This window comes from Bison bison, unplaced genomic scaffold (genome assembly GCF_000754665.1).
Source record: "Bison bison bison isolate TAMUID 2011002044 unplaced genomic scaffold, Bison_UMD1.0 scf7180017864331, whole genome shotgun sequence".
NCBI classification, from domain to species: domain Eukaryota; kingdom Metazoa; phylum Chordata; class Mammalia; order Artiodactyla; family Bovidae; genus Bison; species Bison bison.
Genome location: NW_011494903.1, coordinates 1,899,639 through 1,919,771, shown reverse-complemented (window position 1 = coordinate 1,919,771; position 20,133 = coordinate 1,899,639). Strand labels below are relative to the sequence as shown.

Sequence of the window (20,133 nt, the reverse complement as noted above, 5' to 3'; positions counted from 1 at the left end):
AGTCGCTCAGTCGTGTCCGACTCCCAGCGACCCCATGGACTGCAGCCCACCAGGCTCCTCCATTCATGGGATCCTCCAGGCAAAAGAGTTCTGGAGTGGGGTGTCATTGCCTTCTCCAGTAGAAATAGCTAAGGAGCAGTAAACACCCTCTTCTATTAGCAGAAAATAATGCTTTGAGGGAGTGGTTCCTGAGATTAGTTTCTAACTTGGAAAGCAAATTTCTTAGTATATGTTTCAAATTCTCTCTTACCTGCCCCAAGGAACATGATGGGAAAAATACTACAAACTATGAGACAGGAACCAGCCCTGAGGTGGAAGGTGGCCAGGGTGAGTGAGGAGGTACCTGCAGTTTAAGAAGGATGCTGACAGGAGGTAGACACATTTCTCCTACTTGCATATTTCCTCATGTTATACAGCTCCAACCCTGGATACCCAATAGACTATGTTCTTCTGAGGCCCAGTCACTGTTTTAACAATAGGACCTTGTGTGCCTTTATTGAGAGACTGTGAGGTGATAAAAAAAAAGAGCCTGGATTCAGCTGTAAGACCGAGTTACAGTCAGGATGTGGCACTCGGCTGACAGCATACAGCACTGGACATAGCATTTAACCATTTGGTTTTGGGTTCCATGCCTATCAAATGAAAATTTTAACAGACCTCTTGGCCACCTCCATTAATTCTTGTGAGAACTAAATGAATGAAAAAATGCATGTGGAAGTGCTTTGAAAATGTAAAATAATACACAAATTTAAGATATTTTTGCAAGAAAGTTGTTAATGCAGTCTTAATATGGACAATCCTAGTCAGTGTGCAGGGACAGTCTGGCCATTGTGCAAGACCTCAGTGAACAGAGTGAAGGGAGTGCACTCCGGATTGTCCCCTCCCTCAATCACCACTTAGCAGAAAGCTTAGTATTAAGCACAGAAATCTTTCTCTCCAAGTGCTCTCCAAAAAATCTCTCTTTATTTGCAGGAGGGGTAGATGGAGGGTGGAACTGCTGGTCCTCTTGGGGTCCCTGTGTTCAAGGGAAGAAAACAAGAAGCCGACAATGCAATAACCCGTCTCCCAGTGCGGGTGGGAAATCCTGCATTGGCGAAACCTCAGAAACCAGGCAATGCGAAGACGAGGAGCTGGAGCATTTGCGGTAATGGAGTCCAGACCTCCTGGCAATTACATAAAACTCAATGCCCTCTGCAGATGCATGGAATACATTATGGCTGCTATTGAAACATTTAAACCCCATGTAATGATTTTATCAGGGAGTGCTTGGTTTTTAGCACTGGGGTCAGCTGAACGGGAAAGGCATGTGGCAAGTAAGAATCACTGAGAGTGCCTTGACTCTAGATGACATTCCTCTGTTCTTTGATCTAGACGTGCTAAAGTCGCTCAGTTGTGTCTGACTCTTTGCAACCTTATGGACTGTAGCCCTCTGTCCATGGGGATTCTCCAGGCAAAAATACTGGAGTGGGTTGTATTTCCTACTCCAGGGGATCGTCCAGACCCAGGGACTGAACCTGTATCTCTTGCTTCTCCTGCATTGGTAGTTGGGCTCTTTACCACTAACATCACCTGGGAAGCCCTCATGTGTGCTTCAGGTTTTCCTGAAGCAGCTGTTACAAAAGGCTGGGAACTGGGAGGTGGTCTGGCTCAGTGGATGCGAGCAGCAGCTTTGGCATCAAGCAGATCTGCCACCTGCCTGCTCTGAGACCTTGAGTAAGTTAACTGCACACCCCTAAAATCAGGATAAAAATAGTAGATACAGTGGTAACAGAAAGTTGTCAGAATTAAATGAGGTTAAGAACACAAAGTAATGAGTACAGTGCCAGGCACAAAGTAGGCTGTCAATAACAGTTGTATTATTTTCAGATTTACCACCCCTCTTCTTTATTTTCTTTGGACAAAGCATCAGGCACGTATTTGAGATGGTTAACATCTTCACTGATTAACCCAGTTGTCTGATACCGACTTCCTATTGGTCAGGATCTCGCAAAAGCTATCTTTAAAAATACTTCATTGCTGAATTGTTCCCCTGGGTTGGAATTCTTTATGGCACACCCCATTCTTTAACACCGTCCTTATTAACCTTTTCTGATCAGGGATTAGCAAACATTCTACAAAGATAATTTGAAGGTCACGTGAGTTGACGAAATGTAAGATGCTTGGGTGTGTGGTATTAGCATAGGGAGATGGGATGCCTTATTCCTAGGTCTTGGGTGCCTCCAGCAAGAATACTGGAGTGTGTGGCCATGTCCTCCTCCAGGGGATCTTCCCGACCCAGGGATTGAACCTGCACCTCTTACATCTCCTGCATTGGCAGGCGGGTTCTTTACCACTAGTGCCACCTGGGAAGTCAGCTGGCAAACATGAAATCTGGAAGGAGGAGAAAGCTGCATTCAGGGCACAGATTTCTGGGAAGACGAGGGTCTCTGAGGGAGCCTTGGCCCCAGTGGGTGTATTTCCTCGCCCGCAGACATAAAGCTGGATGGACAGGAGCCTCCTAAGGAAGCTCTGAGAGAATTCTCTCTTCTTGGTGCTCAGAAGAGAGAAAATATCCTCTTCCTCCTTAGTACAAAAAGGAAAACTATGCTTACTGAGTCACATTTCTGAGTTTCCTCAGTTGTTGCAAGAATATAAGGAACTCAGCTCAGAAGGAGGTGACACTCAGAGGCTATTTGTAAGGCTTCCCTTCAGATTTCATGTTCCTGGAGTGGAGTTAATATTGGTGAAAGAGTGACCTCAGAGGCACCACTGATAATCATTGCCTAATGATGGCTGTCACCGTTACCATGATCATGATGCCGAAAGCTCGGCCTCTCTGTGCCAGTGCTGAATTAAATCTTGCAGACAGTGTTTTGGGTGAAGTAGAAGAGGATAGCTTTATTACTGTGCCAGGCAAAGGAGGACATAGCAGGCTTCTGCTTCAAGAAACTGTGTGTCCCAAGCCCAGAGGATCTGCTGAGGGGGTTTTATAACAAACGTCCAAGGGTGGGGTCTCTGACAAGATCAGGGTGTGTACTTGGCTTGCACTCTCTTCATCTCAGCTGATGGGTCTCCTTAGTCTTACCTCAGCTGTTTTCTTGGTTGCTTCTCCCTTGATGAGCAACTATTTAAATCTGCCCTTAGGGAAGGTCATGGAGGCTGGAGTCTTGCCTATAAGAATCAGGGGACAAAAATAGGCCTCCCTGCCTGGGACCCCCACAGGGACCAGCTTGAATTCAATTATTTTGAGCCCCGCTAGAGATTGCCTTGTGAGAGGTAGAAAGAGCATAAGTTTAAGGAGCCTACAGAGGCTGAGGGGGGTGCATGGCATCAATGGGCATGAGTTTGAGCAAACCTCGGGAGATGGTGAAGGACAGGGAAGCCTGGCATGCTACAGTCCGTGGGGTTGCAGAGAGTCTGACATGACTGAGCGATTGAACAACAGCAACTGACTAGATTTGAATCTAGTCCTGGTATTTTTTCCTCTATAACCTTGGACAAGTTACTCAGACTTTCTGAGACTTTTCCCACATATCTCAGGGGGTTACTGTGCATGTGAATTGAGCTGAGGCACATTTGTAGAGCATCTGCCATGGTGCTTAGCATATAGTGAGTGCTCAGTCAAAAGTGCTTATTTTGTGTTATCTCTCTTCCAGGATCACGAACTTGAATTACCTTATTTTCAATAGAGAATTAATTCTGTGTGTAAAGCATTTTAGAGACAGACAGTAGGATAAAAAGTAGTATTAGATGGATGTTCTCTAGAAGTCATATAAGGATGTGTGTTGTCCAAACATTTTTATTTCTTTTTCTTTTCTTTATGCTTATTTTCTGCACTACTGACCTGGTTGTTATCTTTTGGAAGCTCAAGTTTGTGTTTGTGTCATGGATGTGATCAGATGTTTGGTTCTGAGAATGGCAAAAACATCACATCACATGATGGAGTCCCTTCAGATGCAAATGAAAAATTCACTGTAGTGTAAAATTTTTATTAACAGTAGCAAATCCATCACATTAATTATGTTTTATTTCCTTTTCTTTTCAGATTGCTCGAGCCACATTGTTTTCCCTTGTCTTTGGTTCCAACAAAATTCTGTTCATCACCTCCTGCCTTGAAAGACGGATTTGTTCAAGTTGGTTATGAAAGAGATTTTTTTCTTTACATATCCTCTTTGCTCTGAGTTCTAGCTCTCTACTGATGTTCATAATCTACTTCTTCCTCCTGTGATGAAGCAGTGCTAAAAAGCGTTTTATGTGTGCATTTCAGTTTTTAATCAGGTTTTAGTTTGTGACTTTTCTTCTTTGGCCCAAGGTGATTAGAATTCTGCAGAAGGCAGTGTATCTCCTATGGTAAGGGAAATCAATATCACCACCCAATGAATTAGAAATGTAATCATGCCAGAGGGCTGCTAAACATTTCCATTCTGAACATGAAAGTAGGAATCTATAAGCAAGGTTTGCAATATAGAGAACGTTCCGTATTTTTTCCATTGAAAGGAGTCACTTAAAGTTTTTCATGACTGCCAGAGCTGGGGTGAAGCATTCTGTTTATTCCAGGAGCCAGTGAGACATTTAGCCAGTGTGACATTTAGCCAGTGTCTGGCGAGATATGGGTCATGGTACTTTGAGCAATTTTCTTGTTCAGGAAGGAACACGAGTCATCTGCCACTGTCATTCGGGAGAACTTTCTTGCCTTTGGGACCATATTAATTCATGCTCTTCTCACTCCTTGTTATGATGAAACTTTGGCTCCAAACCCCAGTAAGTGTCTCTGTGCTCACATAGGAGTTACTGTTCATCAGGATTTTCTCAACGCCACCGGCCATGCTTGGTCCATGGCAGTTTCTGTCTCTCAAATGCCAGGCCCTTGAACATATACTCACTGAGTGTCTGCTGAAATGTCCCCAGACGTAGGTACTATTCAGAGGTGTGTGCTGTCTTCAGCTGCAGTGCATGGGTGACCTGTAAAGAACTGGAGGTTCTAAACACTGTCCTGTGGACTGGCTACCTCACAGGCACCCAGGGAACTGAACAATAGATTATTACTTGACCTTTCTTCTCCCCCCAACACCCCTCATCTTGTAAGTTCGGGGTAGAGCCTGAGAATCTTTTTTCTTTGTTTTAAAATTGCTGCTAGTGATTCTGACAGAGACGGCCAGGTTTAGACACTGTTGAGTTAGACTTTCTCATACAGAGGTCCCTTCTGCAAGAAAGAGGAAGGGACTAGAACCAAAGCAGATTAAATATCTTTCCCCATTTTCTGCAAATCTCAATGCCAATCTGGGTGCTGTGTTTCCTATCAACTCCCGTAATGGAGCCAGAATGGATCAGGATGAGCAGGACTTTGAGAAGCAGGCTCCATAGAATTTTGTTCTAATGCCCACAGCAGAGCTGTTCCAGCTGCAAGTCCTCTTCCAGGCCGATTTTCTTCACCACCCCCTTGAGTAGCAGAGAACTAAAAGGATAAAGAAAGGCACCAATAGAGAAACCAAACAAGCATGATGACTCCCTCAAGGCTCAGACTTCAGATTCTTCCTTGTTTCACCATGAAATCTTACCTCTTGGCATTATGGGCTAATGACATGTCCTCAAATCTGACCCAGCTCCAGCAACGTGATGGGGCATGGGAGGGTGGTGGGTGAAGAGCAACATTATGCTTCTCTTAAAAGTCGTCAGTGGGAAATGCAGACTTCCATGAACATGTTGATACGATGTAAACATTTCTCCATGTTCATAATGGCTTTTGTTGGGTGTGATTGCCAGTGGACAGCCCATAACACCTCACTAGGAAGAGTTGACTGACAAAGACATTTCTGAAATCTGATAACAGACTTTCCTGAAAGTATAAGAGAAGTCACTTGGGCAGTATCCATTCAAATAATTTTGATAAAATGCTTAGTACAGTGCTTCATTTGGGAAGCAGTCAATAAATTATAGTACAGTGGCATTAATATCTTTATTTCAATTAATGATGGTATCAGTGTTGTTAATTAGGACTGTACAGGAAAAAATGATTTTATGGACAGTTTTCAAAGTGAGCTATTTGAATGTAGGTTGCCTAATGATTACAGAAGTCATGGTTTTTAGGCTGAATATATCTAAAGAAACAATTTATTAATGCAAAAGAGATGTATTCTTCCTCTCTCCATCTTTTATTTCTATTTAGGATGAAGGTGCCACATTTCCTGTTGGGAAAAACATAATGTATACTTGCAAAGAAGGATACTCTCTGGTTGGAGACCCTGTTGCCAGATGTGGAGAAGATTTGCAGTGGCTTGTTGGGAATATGCATTGTCAGAGTGAGTGGCCTTGGTCATGGTATTTCATTTAAGATGAGTGGGAAGGAATAAATCAGAATAAAGAGCTACTCATCATATACTCCTGTCTTGATCTCTTTTTTTTCCTGAAAGGCTCATATGATTCCAATCAGGTTTCAGGAGTACCTTGAAAAAATCCTCAGCTTTCTGTAGTTGATAGTGGTCCTGTTAGACGAGGCACATTTTACTACGTTTTTATTCCTTTTTTTTTTTTTTAACTCTTTTTTGGCTGCACCACATGGCACGTGGGATCTAATCCAGTATCCCCTGCATTGGCAGCATATGACTAATGGAATTTTAATTACTGGACCACCAGGGAAATCCTAATTGCAATTTTAAAGTTTCTGGGGTAAATCAGAATAGGTCAGGGAGCTCAGTTCTAGCCAAGTTCTAGCCAGTTCTCAGTTCTAGTCAAGACATTCTTCGGAGTTCAATTAGCAGGGATGTACTACAGTCTACTTCCTCAAGTGCTTTGGAGCCTAGTCTGTTTAGATCCAGGCCTCTGAGTAAGTGCTTCTGTGTGTCGTATCACCCTATCACTGTTCTCGGGTTTCCCTCTCAGCTGTTCTACAATGTAAGATTCTGCAGCAGATGGATAGACAGCACTACTGGGATGTATTTTTCCTATATTGATTGTTCTGTGCTGTGTGAGGAAAGTCTGCATGCACATACATTTTACTCTCTTGGGTACATACCTATTAGTGAAATATCTGAGTTATCAGGCACACACACGTTTAGATTTGGTATGCTACCAATTTTGGTGAAGAATCCACTTGCAGGGCAGGAGACCACTTGCAGTGTAGGCGATGTGGGTTCAATCCCTGGGTCAGAAAGATCCCCTGGAGAAGGAAACAGCAACCCACTCCAGTATTCTTGCCTGGGAAATCCTGTGGATACAGGATCTTGGCGGACTACAGTCCATGGGGTTGCAAGAGTCGGACATTACTTAGGGACTAAACCACCACACCAGTTTTCCAAGTGGTTGTACCAATTTACATCTTGGACAGAATCCAAGAAGTCAAGATTGCTCTGTATCCTCACCTACACTTGATAACATCTATCTTTAAAATTTTTTTTTAGCCATAGTGGTGAGTGTGTAGCAGTATCTTGTTTTTTAATTTGTATTTTAAAATTTGTATTTCTTCTGATGACTAATGTTGTTAAGCCTGTTTTCATATAGTTATTGCCATTTGGATACTTTTTTATGATGAAATGGCTGTCTAGTCTTTTGGGCATTTTTTTCTGGTGGTTTTTTAGTCTTTTTATTAATGACTTGGAAATTCTCCTGTTTCCTTTGTCTCTGTCTCTCTGTCTCTCCACCCTTGAGTCTTTCAGAAGAAATAGGATATCAATACTACTGAATAGAATGTATTAATAAATATTCCCTAGCTAGGAGTAATAAAGCTAAAAGTCGGTTTTTTGAAAAGATTACTTTGCTTTAAGAGCTTCTTTTTCTTTATTGTGTATCTACTGGTGAGGAATTGTCCCACTCTTTGTTCATCTGAAACATTCTTGTTTTATCTTTACTTTTGAAGGATATTTTTACTGGGTAAGGAATTATTGTCTTTCAGCCCTTTAAAGATTTTTTTACATTGCCTTCTGACTTCATTATTTTCTAGTGAGAAGTCAACTTTTAGGTTTATTGTTTCTCCTTTGGAAATCATATACTGTTTTGATCTAGATGTTTCTAAGAATTTTTTTTTTTTTTTTAGAAGCAACTCTACTCTGATGTGCCTAAGCGTGATTTTCTTTGTCCTAGTTGATCTTCAAAGCATTTTTTAACCTATCCTTTAATGTCTTTTGTCAATTTTAAAAAATTATTCACCTTTTTCCTTAAATATTGCTGTCTAATTCTTGCCCACCTCTGCTCATGAGACGTTGATGAGACATTTTTTACAAAGTATACACATATACATACGTGTATATATATGTGTGTGTGTGTGTGCTACATTTCTTTCTTTTTATGTTTGTTTTGGGATCTTAGTTACTTGAAAGTGAAAATGTTAGTCACTCAGTTGTGTCTGACTCTTTGCGACCCTATAGACTGTAGCCTGCCAGGCTCCTATGTCCATGGGATTTTCCAGGCAAGAATATTGGAGTGGGTTGCCATTCCCTTCTCCAGGGGATCTTCCTGACCCATGGATCAAACCTGGATCTCCCGCATTGCAGGCAGATTCTTTACCATCTGAAACATCAGGGAAGCCAAAGCCCCTTAGTTCCTTGACCAGGGATCAAATCCAGGCCCGCGGCAATGAAAGCACTGAGTCTCAACCACTGGACCACGAGGGAATGCCCTATATTTCTTTGCTTTACATCAATTTTTCTCTTTCTGTTTCATTCTAAGTATGTTCTGTTGATCTATATTCTAGTTTTTTAATTCTCGGTACTCTTGTTATAATCTGCTTTCAAGAACTCTACTGAATTCTTAATTTCATTTTCCAATTCCAGATAAACCATTTGTCCACTTTTCTATACTTTCTAATTCTCTGTGGAAACTCTCCCTCTTCTAATTTAATTTTTTCCAACATACTAATCATAGTTATTTCATGGCTCGTGTCTGTTATCCCCATCGTCTGGATCTGCTGTAGATCTGTTTCTGTTGTATTTTTGAATATTAGATTAGTTTTGATTGAATGCCAGACTTTATTTGTAAAAAAATAAATAATTTGAGACTTTGCATGATGTTATCCTTCTCTAGAAAAAAGATTAGATTTGTTTCTGGCAAGAACAAAGCTGATTTATGTCCAGTTTACCTTTATCCTAGGTCATAACCATTAAAGGATCATAAGGGAAAGTATTGGATTTCTACTGAGGCTGCTTTTTTGTAACAGGACTGGACTTTAATTTTTGATCTCCTAGCCCTGCGAGACTGCTAAAAACTCTCTGTAGCTATTCAGCTTCAGAGCTGCAGCTTTCTCCTTAGTTTAGCAGCCCTTCAGCACATTAAAAAAATTTTTTTTTGTTTTAAATTTACAAATAGCCTCAAGGACAAAAACATTATCAAATGTTGTAATCACTGCTTTAGACTTTCCTTTTTTTAGAGTCTTATACCTTGGGATTTCCACTGCTCTGATTGTTCTCTGATGCTCTCTGATTGTTCTCTGATGCTCTCAGAAATAGTTTTTCTTATAACTTGTACAGCTTTCCTATATGTCTTAGTGGGAGCATTAGTGTGAAACCAGCAAATATATCATGGCCAGAAATAAACAGTCCTGATGCTAGATTATTAGCTATTTGAAGGCGGAGTATGTGAGCAATATTTTGTGTCCATAGCAGCATTCAACACACTTGGCCAAGTGTAGGCCCTCAGTAAATGCTGGTTTTGAATGAATGAATGGATTTTCTGATAAAAATGGTGCCAAAATAGAGCAGGACTTTGTAGAATATTGTCCAAAATCCCACTAGAAAGATTTTTTTTAAAGTCATTAATTCTGACTTGCTTTCTACCATTATGCATGTTTTTCATTTTTTTTTTTTTAAGTAGAAGATATGAACTAATGACTGTAATGGAATAAGGAAAGATAGAAATGGGAAACCAAGAAAGATTTAGCACTTTTATGGTTGCAAGGTTAAAGGTGGTTCTTTAAAAATTTCAGATAGCAAAATATCTAATTGGGCATATGCAATGATATGCAAATGAATACAGCTCTTGGGAAAATTTTGGTGAGACTTCACCAGATGAGAGAGAGAAGTGGCAGCTGTGAAAAGTCCAGTTTTGACAGCAGGCTGGACTTGGGGACCTTATAGTGCTTATTCATTTTAAATTGTCATATGACTGTGAGGGTAGGGGTGAGAGGGTGGGAACTGTCTTGGTTTTCAGTCGTTTACATCACTACATGACAAGCACAGTGGGACATGTCTTTCAGGGCCTTCTAAGAGTGAACTCACCTTTTCTACCTTGTCCTCTAATTTGAAAAAGCAGAACAAGTGTATCAGCACCATTCAGGGCTGTCATTTTTAAAAAGATGGTCTAGGAAAGCAAGGAACCTTGTATTCTGCTCTCTTTTCTCTTTAGAAATTGCCTGCGTTCTGCCTGCACTGATGGATGGCATACAGAGTCATCCCCACAAACCTTTCTACACCATTGGCGAGAAGGTGACCATTTCCTGTTCAGGCGGCAGATCCTTAGAAGGTCCCTCGACATTTCTCTGTAGTTCCAGCCTTAAGTGGAGCCCTGAGGTAAAGGATGTCCAGTGTGTGCAGAGAGGTGAGTGGCTCCTGGGTCTGTCCACGGACACATGGACTCTGGGAGTGAGAGTCCCTGTGGCCGTCCTGAACTGCTGTAACGGAATCATTCCCTCCATCCAGACCCCACCATGAGAAGGAGGTCTAGACTGGGTAACTAGATTTTTTTGCATATAACACATAGACTCGAAGAATTCAAGGAAAGGCAAGAATAGCCCAGGTGATTCTCAGATTTTAACTTAAATCCTTCATATCCAAGATTAGCTTTATATTTGTAGGATACCAAGAAAACAAAGAATTTCTAAAAGCTGGCTTCTGGCTTCCTCCTGATTTTTTAAAAAGGTACTTTTATGAAGTACAGAATTGAGATCACAATTTATATAAAATCCTGCCTATTTCATTTTTGGGTTTATTAGTACTTATTAGTTTATTAGTATTTATTACTTTATTAGTGTTATTGAAATTGAATATTTAAAAGCATTTACATTTAAGCCTACAAAGCAGAAGTTATGAAAGGAAAAGTATTGTGGTTTGTGAAATTATTCTTAATAGTAAAAATCCAAATATCCAGTATTTTGAACACATGGCAAATTTAAATGGCCTTTAAAATAAAATTTAAAAAAAAATAAAAAAAATAAATAAATAAAATGTTTTCAATTTTTATTGGAGTATAGTTGATTTACAATGTTGTGTTAGTTTTAGGTGTACAACGAAGTGAATCAGTTATACGTACACATGTATCCACTCTTTTTTAGATTCTTTGCCCATGTTGGCCTTTATAGGGTATTGAGTGGAGTTTCTGTACTATACAGGAAGTCCTTATTAGTACCTATTTTATATATTGTAATGTGTTTATGTCCATCCCAACCTCCCAATTTAACTCTTCCCCTCTTCCCTTCTGCTCACCATAAGTTTGTTTTCTACAACTGTGATTCCATTTCTGTTTTGTGAATAAGTCCACTTGTATAACATGGTCCAAACTCTTTCTGTTCAGAGATACTTAAGATTTGTTTTCAAAATAAACTCTTTCTTTTTTGTTTACATTTTTTAATAAATGGACTTCCCTGGTAGCTCAGCTGGTAAAGAATCCACTTGTAATGCGGGCGACCTGGATTTGATCTCTAGGTTAGGAAAACCCCCTGGAGAAGGAAACGGCTACCCACTTCAATATTCTGGCCTGGAGAATTCCATGGACTGTATTGTCCATGGGGTTGCAAAGAGTCGGATGTGACTGAGTGACTTTCACTTTAATAAATGGAAAATATTATGCTTGCAACAGTTAAAAACAAGGAAGAAGTCATACTTGCATTCTATTTGATATTCTTATTTCTTGAGTATATGATTTAAAAAAATTTTTAATTGGAGGATAATTGCTTTACAATGTTGTATTGGTTTTTGCCGTACATGAGTATATGATTTTTAATTCAATGTTGAAGTGTGTCTTCTATGGCAAAGATGAAATAGTTGATTCTATAAGTAATAATAATATTCCCTGGTGACTCAAATGATAAAGAATCCACCTGGCAATGCAGGAGTCTCTGTTCAATCCCTGGATTGGGAAAATCCCCTGAAGAAGGGAATGGCAATTCACTCCAGTCTTCTTGCTTGGAGAATCCCATGGACAGAAGAGCCTGGTGGGCTACAGTCCATGGGGTTGCAAACAGTCCGACACGACTGAGCAACTTTCACTTTGAAGTTTGTCATCTACGGTGAAGATGAAGTAGTTGATTCCATGAGTGATAATATTGGGTAGATTAGATGTGCACCACTGAAAAGAGAGTAGGTTGCCTGGAGGGTTCTGTGATGGGAGACCTGGGCTGTGGTATTAAATAGACCATAGAGGACAATGAGAGGGCAGCCTGTTCAATGGAATGGCCTCCGTGCCCACCCCACGTGCTCTGTGGCTGTCAGAGGACCACAGCAGAGATGACAGCTTTGTTTTCCACACGCACCGAAGCATCACTGTGAGTTTATTTGGATTAAAGTAAGGGACCTGTACCAATGTTGCTAAAATTAAAGAGAACAATGTACAGTTGATGAGGTTTCTCTTTTCCTCTAAATGAAATTATATACTTTTTTTTTTCCGAAATGTTTTTTCAGTCACTTTATAGCACAATTTGGTATGAATTTTCTCCCCCTCAGCAAATTCTATTAAGGCTCTAATTAAGGATGTTTTCCAAACCTGTGTATTTTTTGAAAGACGTGGATAACAATAATAACTACCCTTAAAATAAGCCTATAACAAACAAAAAAAGGCCAGGTTTGTTAGCCTCCAGAGTTTTACAATACCTGCTGTTTAAGTAGTCTTTTTGGTTTTTAATTGTAGTAAAATACACACAACATTTATCATTTTAACCATTTAAATATGTGCAATTCAATAGCATTAAATACATTCCCATTATTGTTCAACCCTCACTGTCATCCAACATTCCATCTTCCCAAACTGAAACTCTACCCATTAAACACTTGTCTCTCATTTATCTCCACCCCCAGTGGTATTTAGCCTTGATGTGAAGATATTTGATTTTAAAATAGTGAAGGTACATTCTGTAGGTGGGCCCTAAGAGTGGGTTTACTTGGTTAATTAAGCTATGAAGATGACAAAGCCATGTTCTTTCTACATGCAAGTCTCTTGTCTAGGTAATTCCACAAGCGATTTTTCACAGAGCAATTACGAGAACTTTTAGAAAATATGTAAAATCTAAAATTCTATCCTTAAGAATTATTAGCAAAAAACTGCTAATAATAATGCAGAATTCATTTATACAGCTTAATCATTGAACTTCAGCTTGGGTGCATTTAGATCAGACTTTCTCAACCCCGACGCTATTGGAATTTTGGAACCTGATAATTCTTTGTTGTGGGAGCCTGTCCTATGTATTGTAACATGTTTGGCAGAATCCTTGGCCCCTGCTATCTCACGGGGTGACAACTGAAAATGTCCTTTGGCATTGCCTAATGTCCCCTGTGGAGCAAAACTGTCCCTGGTTGAGAAGCATTGATCTAAATAATCCCATTAAAGTATTTTATTTTGGAATCATTTAAGATTTCAGAAAAGTTGCCAAGTGTAGTTTCCGTATACCCTTTACCCATCTTCCAATACTATTAACATCTCACATACCTTGACATAATTTAGTTGGTCAAAACCAAGGCATTAATATTAATTAGTACAACACTGTCAACTAAACTACAGACTCTTCATTCATCACGTTTTTCCACGGATGTCGTGTTCATGGTCTAGGATCCAATTCAGGATACTACATCGCATTTAAGATAATACCATCTTAAAGACAAATGCTTGAAGAATAAATACTTGCTACAGACAATGCTGGACACGACAGACACACTTCACCTTGCCACCATTTTTACAAGTTTATGCCTTCCTTGTTCATGAGATTTTCCTGTCATGTCTAAAGCTCTTAAGTTTTCCAAAAGTAAGGAAGCATTCTACAGTTTGTGCATCCATAAAAACATGACCTTCAGACAAATGACCTTTATAGGTATATCTAACAGGTAACTCAGAGAAGGCAATGGCACCCCACTCCACTACTCTTGCCTGGAATATCTCATGGACGGAGGAGCCTGGTGGGCTGCAGTCCATGGGGTCGCTAAGAGTCGGACACGACTGAGCGACTTCACTTTCACTTTTCACTTTCATGCATTGGAGAAGGAAATGGCAACCCACTCCAGCGTTCTTGCCTGGAGAATCCCAGGGACGGGGGAGCCTGGTGGGCTGCCGTCTATGGGGTCTCACAGAGTTGGACACGACTGAAGCGTCTTAGCAGCAGCAGCAACAGGTAACTAGTTTGATGATGAAAAAGTATATGCCACGGAATTCCATTGTAATGAAGCTGCCAGGAAGTGGAAATGGCAAGGCAAGTGGAAATGGCAAAATGAACGCTGTTCACTTTGTAGTCAGGCCCAGCTGTGGCCATGGCAAATTAAGCTCTTTGCAAGTCGGACCAAGGTGTTTCCCTGACAAAACTGGAATGATAATTGGCTTTCTATCAGTTTGTAGAAAACATGAAGGAAAGGATTTTATCTATGTAAATACCTCCAGACATTTACTCACTGTTGAGGGGAGACCACTTGGACATTTACATGTAAGAGATTATTATAGTTGTCCTTGAGATACTAAGAGTTCTCCTTCTATAGGTCAGCTTATGGTATGCTTTCTGTCTCGTGATAGGTGTAGTGAGCAAAATGTACCCAAATAACACATGGTTTTTAAACCCCACCTTCTTTTTAAAAATTTTTAATTGGAGGATAATTGCTTTACAATGTGTTGGTTTCTGCCATACAAAAATGTGAATCAGCCATAAGTATGTATGTGTCCCCTCCTCTTGAACCTCCCTCCCACTCCCCACACCATCCCATACCTCTGGGTTGTCGCAGCGCACCGGGTTGAGCTCCCTGAATCAATCGTCCAATTCCCACTAGCTATCTCTTTTACATGTGTAATGTTTATGTTTCAGTGCTACTCTCTTAATATGATATTTTAAACTCCACCTTTTTGAAGAAAGGGAGCCTACACCACGCGGCTTCAATTCAGACAAACATAGACTTAAATCCTGGCTTGGACAATTTGTTAACTAGCATGAATTTCTTGACTTTTCTGACTCTTAGTTTCCTCATCTCTTAAATGGCTATTTATTAAGAAGAATTAAATATCATATAAAAAGGGCAGGATCAAGAGTCCATGCTCAAGAAATGGTGGCTATTATGACCAAAGACGTTATTTGTTGGGTCTGTGACGCTGTACCTCCTATAAAATGCTTTATAGCTTTATTAATTTATTGATTATAAGAATTTATTGCCTGGTTCAACAATTGAAATAATCCTTGTTTACTACAAAGAAGCTCTTCTCCTAATGGTCACATCTCCATTATTCTTTTCTTTTAGAAGCACCTTTGACACCGAAAGTGCCTAAATGTCAGCCCTGGGAGAAACTGCAGAATTCAAGATGTGTTTGTAAAATGCCCTATGAATGTGGGTAAGCTCTGTTTTATTCTCTGTTTTATTTTATTCAAAATAGATTGAATGATTTCTTAGATGCTAGTCTCTGTTGGATCAAAGGTGTTACTGACCAAGGATCAAGGTCCTTCACATTTCAATCCAGTCCATCTGCTGCCTGTTTTTGCCTGGATCACCAGGGCTGACCATTGGTGGTGTCGGGCAGTGTTCTAGTCTGGCTGGTGAGAAAGGCTAAAGGATTACTTAAGGCTGCTTGTTTTCTGTATAAAATGGGACAAAATAACAAAACCTGAGGATTTAGAGTTTGAGGAGATTAGGGCTGAAATTCCCTTGAGACATAAACTTTTTTTTTTAATCGTTTATTTATTTTGGGCTGTGCTGGGTCTTCGTTGCTGCAAGCAGAGGCTACTCTCTGTCGTGGTGTACGCATTTCTCTTTGCCATGGCTTCTCTTGTCGCAGAGCACGACCTTTAGGGCACACAGGCTCAGTAGTGTCGGCTCCCAGGCTCTAGAGCACAAGCTCAGTAGTTGTGGCGCATGGGCTTAGTTATGCATAGCATGTGGGATCTTCCTGGATTGGAGATTGAACCAGTCTCTCTTGCATTGGCAGGCTGACTCTTTACCACTGAGCTACCAGGGAAGCCCCAGAGACATAAACTCTTAAAGCAATACCGACAGAGAAAAAAGCAGCTGCTTTTCTAATTCTTGAAATATGTTTCTAGATTTGCATTCCAAGAACACCATCCCAGTTGAAATCACTCCTTTGTAGAAATATAGCTGAAGTAATTACTAAGTGTTGGGTACAGATGGCATGATTAAATTAGGACCAGAGGAGCTTTATTGGTGGGACTATTTACAGAAATGTGGGTCGAGTAAAGAAAACTGCACACGACAGAGCAGTATTCCTGAATTGGTAGAAGCTGAACTGAACTGGTTTACATTTTTTTCCACGCCTAAGTCAGAAGTTGTGAGAGAGGAACATTTATGAAAACCTTGTTGACAGAGGGTTAGTTGAAGAGGAGTTGAGTCTCTCATTCTAGGGGCTTCAGAGATGCCTAGGAGTGATCCAGGGGAATAAACACCCCAACTGTACTCTCTTTCCTCCCTCCTTTTCTGCCAGAACCCCACAATGATCAAACACTCCTGAAGCTAGAGGACAAGGAAGTCTATTGATGTGGTCCGTACGCTTCAGCTTCCCAGGCAGGGTGAAGAAGAGAGGAGGGTGAATCTGGAGAGGCAAATAGGAAACATCCAGTCCCTAGGACTTACTGACCACCTCTAAGGTTAACAATCAAAACACAAATTTATTGGCCAGTTACTTGGCTTTCAGTTAGTATGGTCATCAAAACACATATCCAACTCCTTGAATACCTACATTGTGTGGTGATGGCTAAGGGGTATCCTATAAGAAGTAAATTTTTGTGTGAAGGAGAATATATAGCTGAATAACATAAATGGAAATTGTAAAAAAAAAAAAAAAAAGGAAAGAAAAGATAAAGGAGAAAAAGGAAACAAACACACAAAAAAGTTCAGCCCAGAATCTTCTGACTGTGCTGTTATTCTCTGTTAATCATTGTTTACTTTGATTCACCTTCATCTTCCTTTCAACTTCTTTGTTTCATTGAGCTGATCTGCAGCCTGTTGTTTATACACATGGGAAGAGTTTTAATGTCTGATATGGGCTTCCCAGATGGCCCAAGTGGTAATGAATCCACCTGCCAATGCAGGAGACGCAAGAGACATGGGTTTGATCCCTGGGTGGGGAAGATCGCCTGCAGTAGGAAATGGCAATCTGCTCAAGTATTCTTGCCTGGAAAATTCCATGGACAGACGAGCCTGTCCTCTGGGCTCCTCCATGGAGCCACAGTCCATGGGGTTGCAAAGAGTCAGACACAACTGAGGGACTGAATGTGCACTGATAACAAGGGAGGTGGCTTGTAAGTTCTTTGCCGTTTAAGCTGTTCTAAGTACTTCTATTTAAAGTTTAAATAAACAGATTAAAAAAAAGATACAAGGATTTGTTTCCATTATGTATTTCTGTATTTCTTTGTCCAAACAAATTTAGCTCTTGGTTAGAGAAGAAAACATTAGAGCTAAATATATGTAAGTAAATATAGATTCTGTCTGTTATTCAAAAATGCCTTTTGTTGTCTAAGGTTTCACTACGGTAATGGCATCCTTACCCATCAGTATTCAGATAAGTGGTTTTTTTATTAGTGACATTTCAAATACTGGCACTTTTTTAGCACCAATGCATAAGGAAAAAAATTAACACATTTCATGGAAATATTTCTAAACTATTTTGTAAACATAGATACTCTAAAAATAGCATTGAAAGATAGAGTTTATCTTTCCTTGAGAATTCAGTCATCAGCTGTGGATAATGCTATCATGTGGACATGAACTCTCAGGGTTGCTGGGCTGGGAAGAGCTGCTTTCTTCTACAGTTAGTGGTCCCATTTTTTCAAAATTTATCTATTTTTTAATTGAAGGATAATTGCTTTACAGAATTTAGTTGTTTTCTGTCAAACCTCAACATGAATCAGCCATAGGTATCAGTTTAGTTCAGTTCAGTCGCTTAGTTGTGTCCGACTCTTTGTGACCCCATGAACCACAGCATGCCAGGCCTACCTGTCCATCACCAACTCCTGGAGTCCACCCAGACCCATGTCCATTGAGTCGGTGATGCCATCCAGCCATCTCATCCTCTGTCGTCCTCTTCTCCTGCCCTCAATCACATGGTCGTATTTGACTTTGGTCCCTCCGAGTGCGTGTGTGTGTGCTAAGTCACTTCAGTTGTGTCTGACTCTTTGCAACCCTATGGACTGCAGCCCACCAGGTTCCTCTGCCTATGGAATTCTCCAGGCAAGAATACTGGAGTGGGTTGCCATGCCCTCCTCCGGTGATCTCTGCTAATTTTCTGTCTCCTCCTTTGTCATCAATCTACCTGTTGCTAACAGACCATTGCCTTCTCTTTTAATTTGCTGTATCTGATCTGTTCTAAATGAAACTAGATCGACACCAGATATCTAAGATTATAAAACTTGTGAGCAAATAAAGAGCAAAATATGTTCATTTTGAAGACTGGAGGGGATTGGGCCCTAGAAATGTGGGGGATTTGAGTTTCTGTCCCCTCATTTGGCTGTGGGAGACAACATCTGAGGCACTGAGCCCAGAGCTTCACCTTTCACTTTTCATTCTCAGCTTTGAGGAAAGAAAATTTTGTAAAGGAAGTAATTTAAAAATGTTGTTTCAGGTCCTCATTGGGTGTATGTGCTCGAGATGAGAGAAGCAAAAGGATACTGCCTCTGACCATTTGCAAGATGCACGTTCTCCAGTGCCAGGGTAGAAATTACACCGTGGCTGGTAGGGAGAGCTGCACTCTGCCTGCCTTGGCTGAAAAAGCTTGCGGTGTGTGTCCACTATGGGAAAAATGTGATGGTAAGGGACATTTCATATTTGTGACTATAAAAATACTTCAGTAGTAGGAGTGAAGTTTTCAAACATGTAGTGTGCTATTTTAGCAACAGATGAAAGCACATCCCTAAGTATGTCAAAGACTCAGACTGGTCTGAGTTTGAAGCCTGGCATCAGGCTCAGAACCTGCTTACTCTGGAGTGAAATGCCTCCCTTGCCTGGTCCTGTATACTGGAGCAGGTAGACATTCCTTTCTCCAGGGCATCTTCCTGACCCAGGGATTGAATCCCAGTCTCCTCCTATCCCCACTATTCTCCCCCGATGCCTTCCCTGGGGAGGTGAAGTGGTGGATGAAGAATCCTCCCTGGTGGTCTGAACTTGTTGGGTCACTCAGTCGTGTCTGACTCTTTGAGACCCAGTCGATAGTAGCCTGCCAGGTTCCTCTGTCCATGGAATTCTCCAGGCAAGAATGCTGGAGTGGGTTGCCATTTCCTTCTCCAGGGGATCTTCCTGACCCAGAGATTGGACCCAGGTTGACTGCATTGCAGGTGGATTTGTTACTGTCTGAGCCAGCAGGGAAGATCTGATGGCCTGAATGTCCTCCCAAATATCACATTCCACCTTCATGATTTTTGCTCTGTTCTTGTATTATCCATATTATGTATTCATTAAAAAAGAAACAGCCTCACATAAAAATAACAAATTTTAAAAGAGGAAACTTTATAGCACATCTTTAATAGGAAATATCCCTTACCATAAATATTAGGTAACCATAAAAATGTCTTCCCAGGTGGCTCAGTGGTGAAGAATCTGCCTGCCAAGCAGGAGACAAGGGTTTGATCCCTGGGTTGGGGAGATCCCCTGGAAGAGGGCATGGCAACTCACTCCAGTATTCTTGCCTGGAGAATCCCATGGACAGAGGACCTTGGTGGGTTACGGTCCATGGGGTCACAAAGAGTCAGACACGACCTAGCGACTTAGCAACAACAAAGGGGGCATGTTGGAAGCACACCAGTGCCAGGCTGACACTTTCTCCTAGAAGCAATCAGAAGGATGTGATGGAAAAGGAGGTACTACTTGCTGGTCTCCTGTCCTTGCGTCCTGGTGGCACTTAACAGTGATCTTGACAACCACACCAGGGGCCCCACCTCTGAGGGGGAAGAGCTGAGTTGTCCAAGCCAGGCCTCGGTCCTCAGTTTCCCCATCTATAAATCTGGGAGCCTGATGGTGCTTTCTGGATCTGTAAGGTCTCTACCAGCTC

The 20,133-nt window shown here is 41.0% G+C and overlaps 1 protein-coding gene across 1 annotated transcript in view; it reads left to right on the top strand.

Annotated features, from left to right (window-relative positions):
* The window catches only part of C7 (complement component 7), a 57,068-nt gene that overhangs the window by 34,835 nt on the left and 2,100 nt on the right, over window positions 1–20,133 (top strand). Inside the window, exons 12-17 of the mRNA XM_010853720.1 lie at window positions 973–1,144; window positions 4,025–4,112; window positions 6,146–6,278; window positions 10,312–10,503; window positions 15,384–15,474; window positions 18,712–18,896. Of these exons, the coding sequence (XP_010852022.1) occupies window positions 973–1,144; window positions 4,025–4,112; window positions 6,146–6,278; window positions 10,312–10,503; window positions 15,384–15,474; window positions 18,712–18,896 (861 nt within the window). The remainder of the gene's footprint in view (window positions 1–972; window positions 1,145–4,024; window positions 4,113–6,145; window positions 6,279–10,311; window positions 10,504–15,383; window positions 15,475–18,711; window positions 18,897–20,133) is intronic.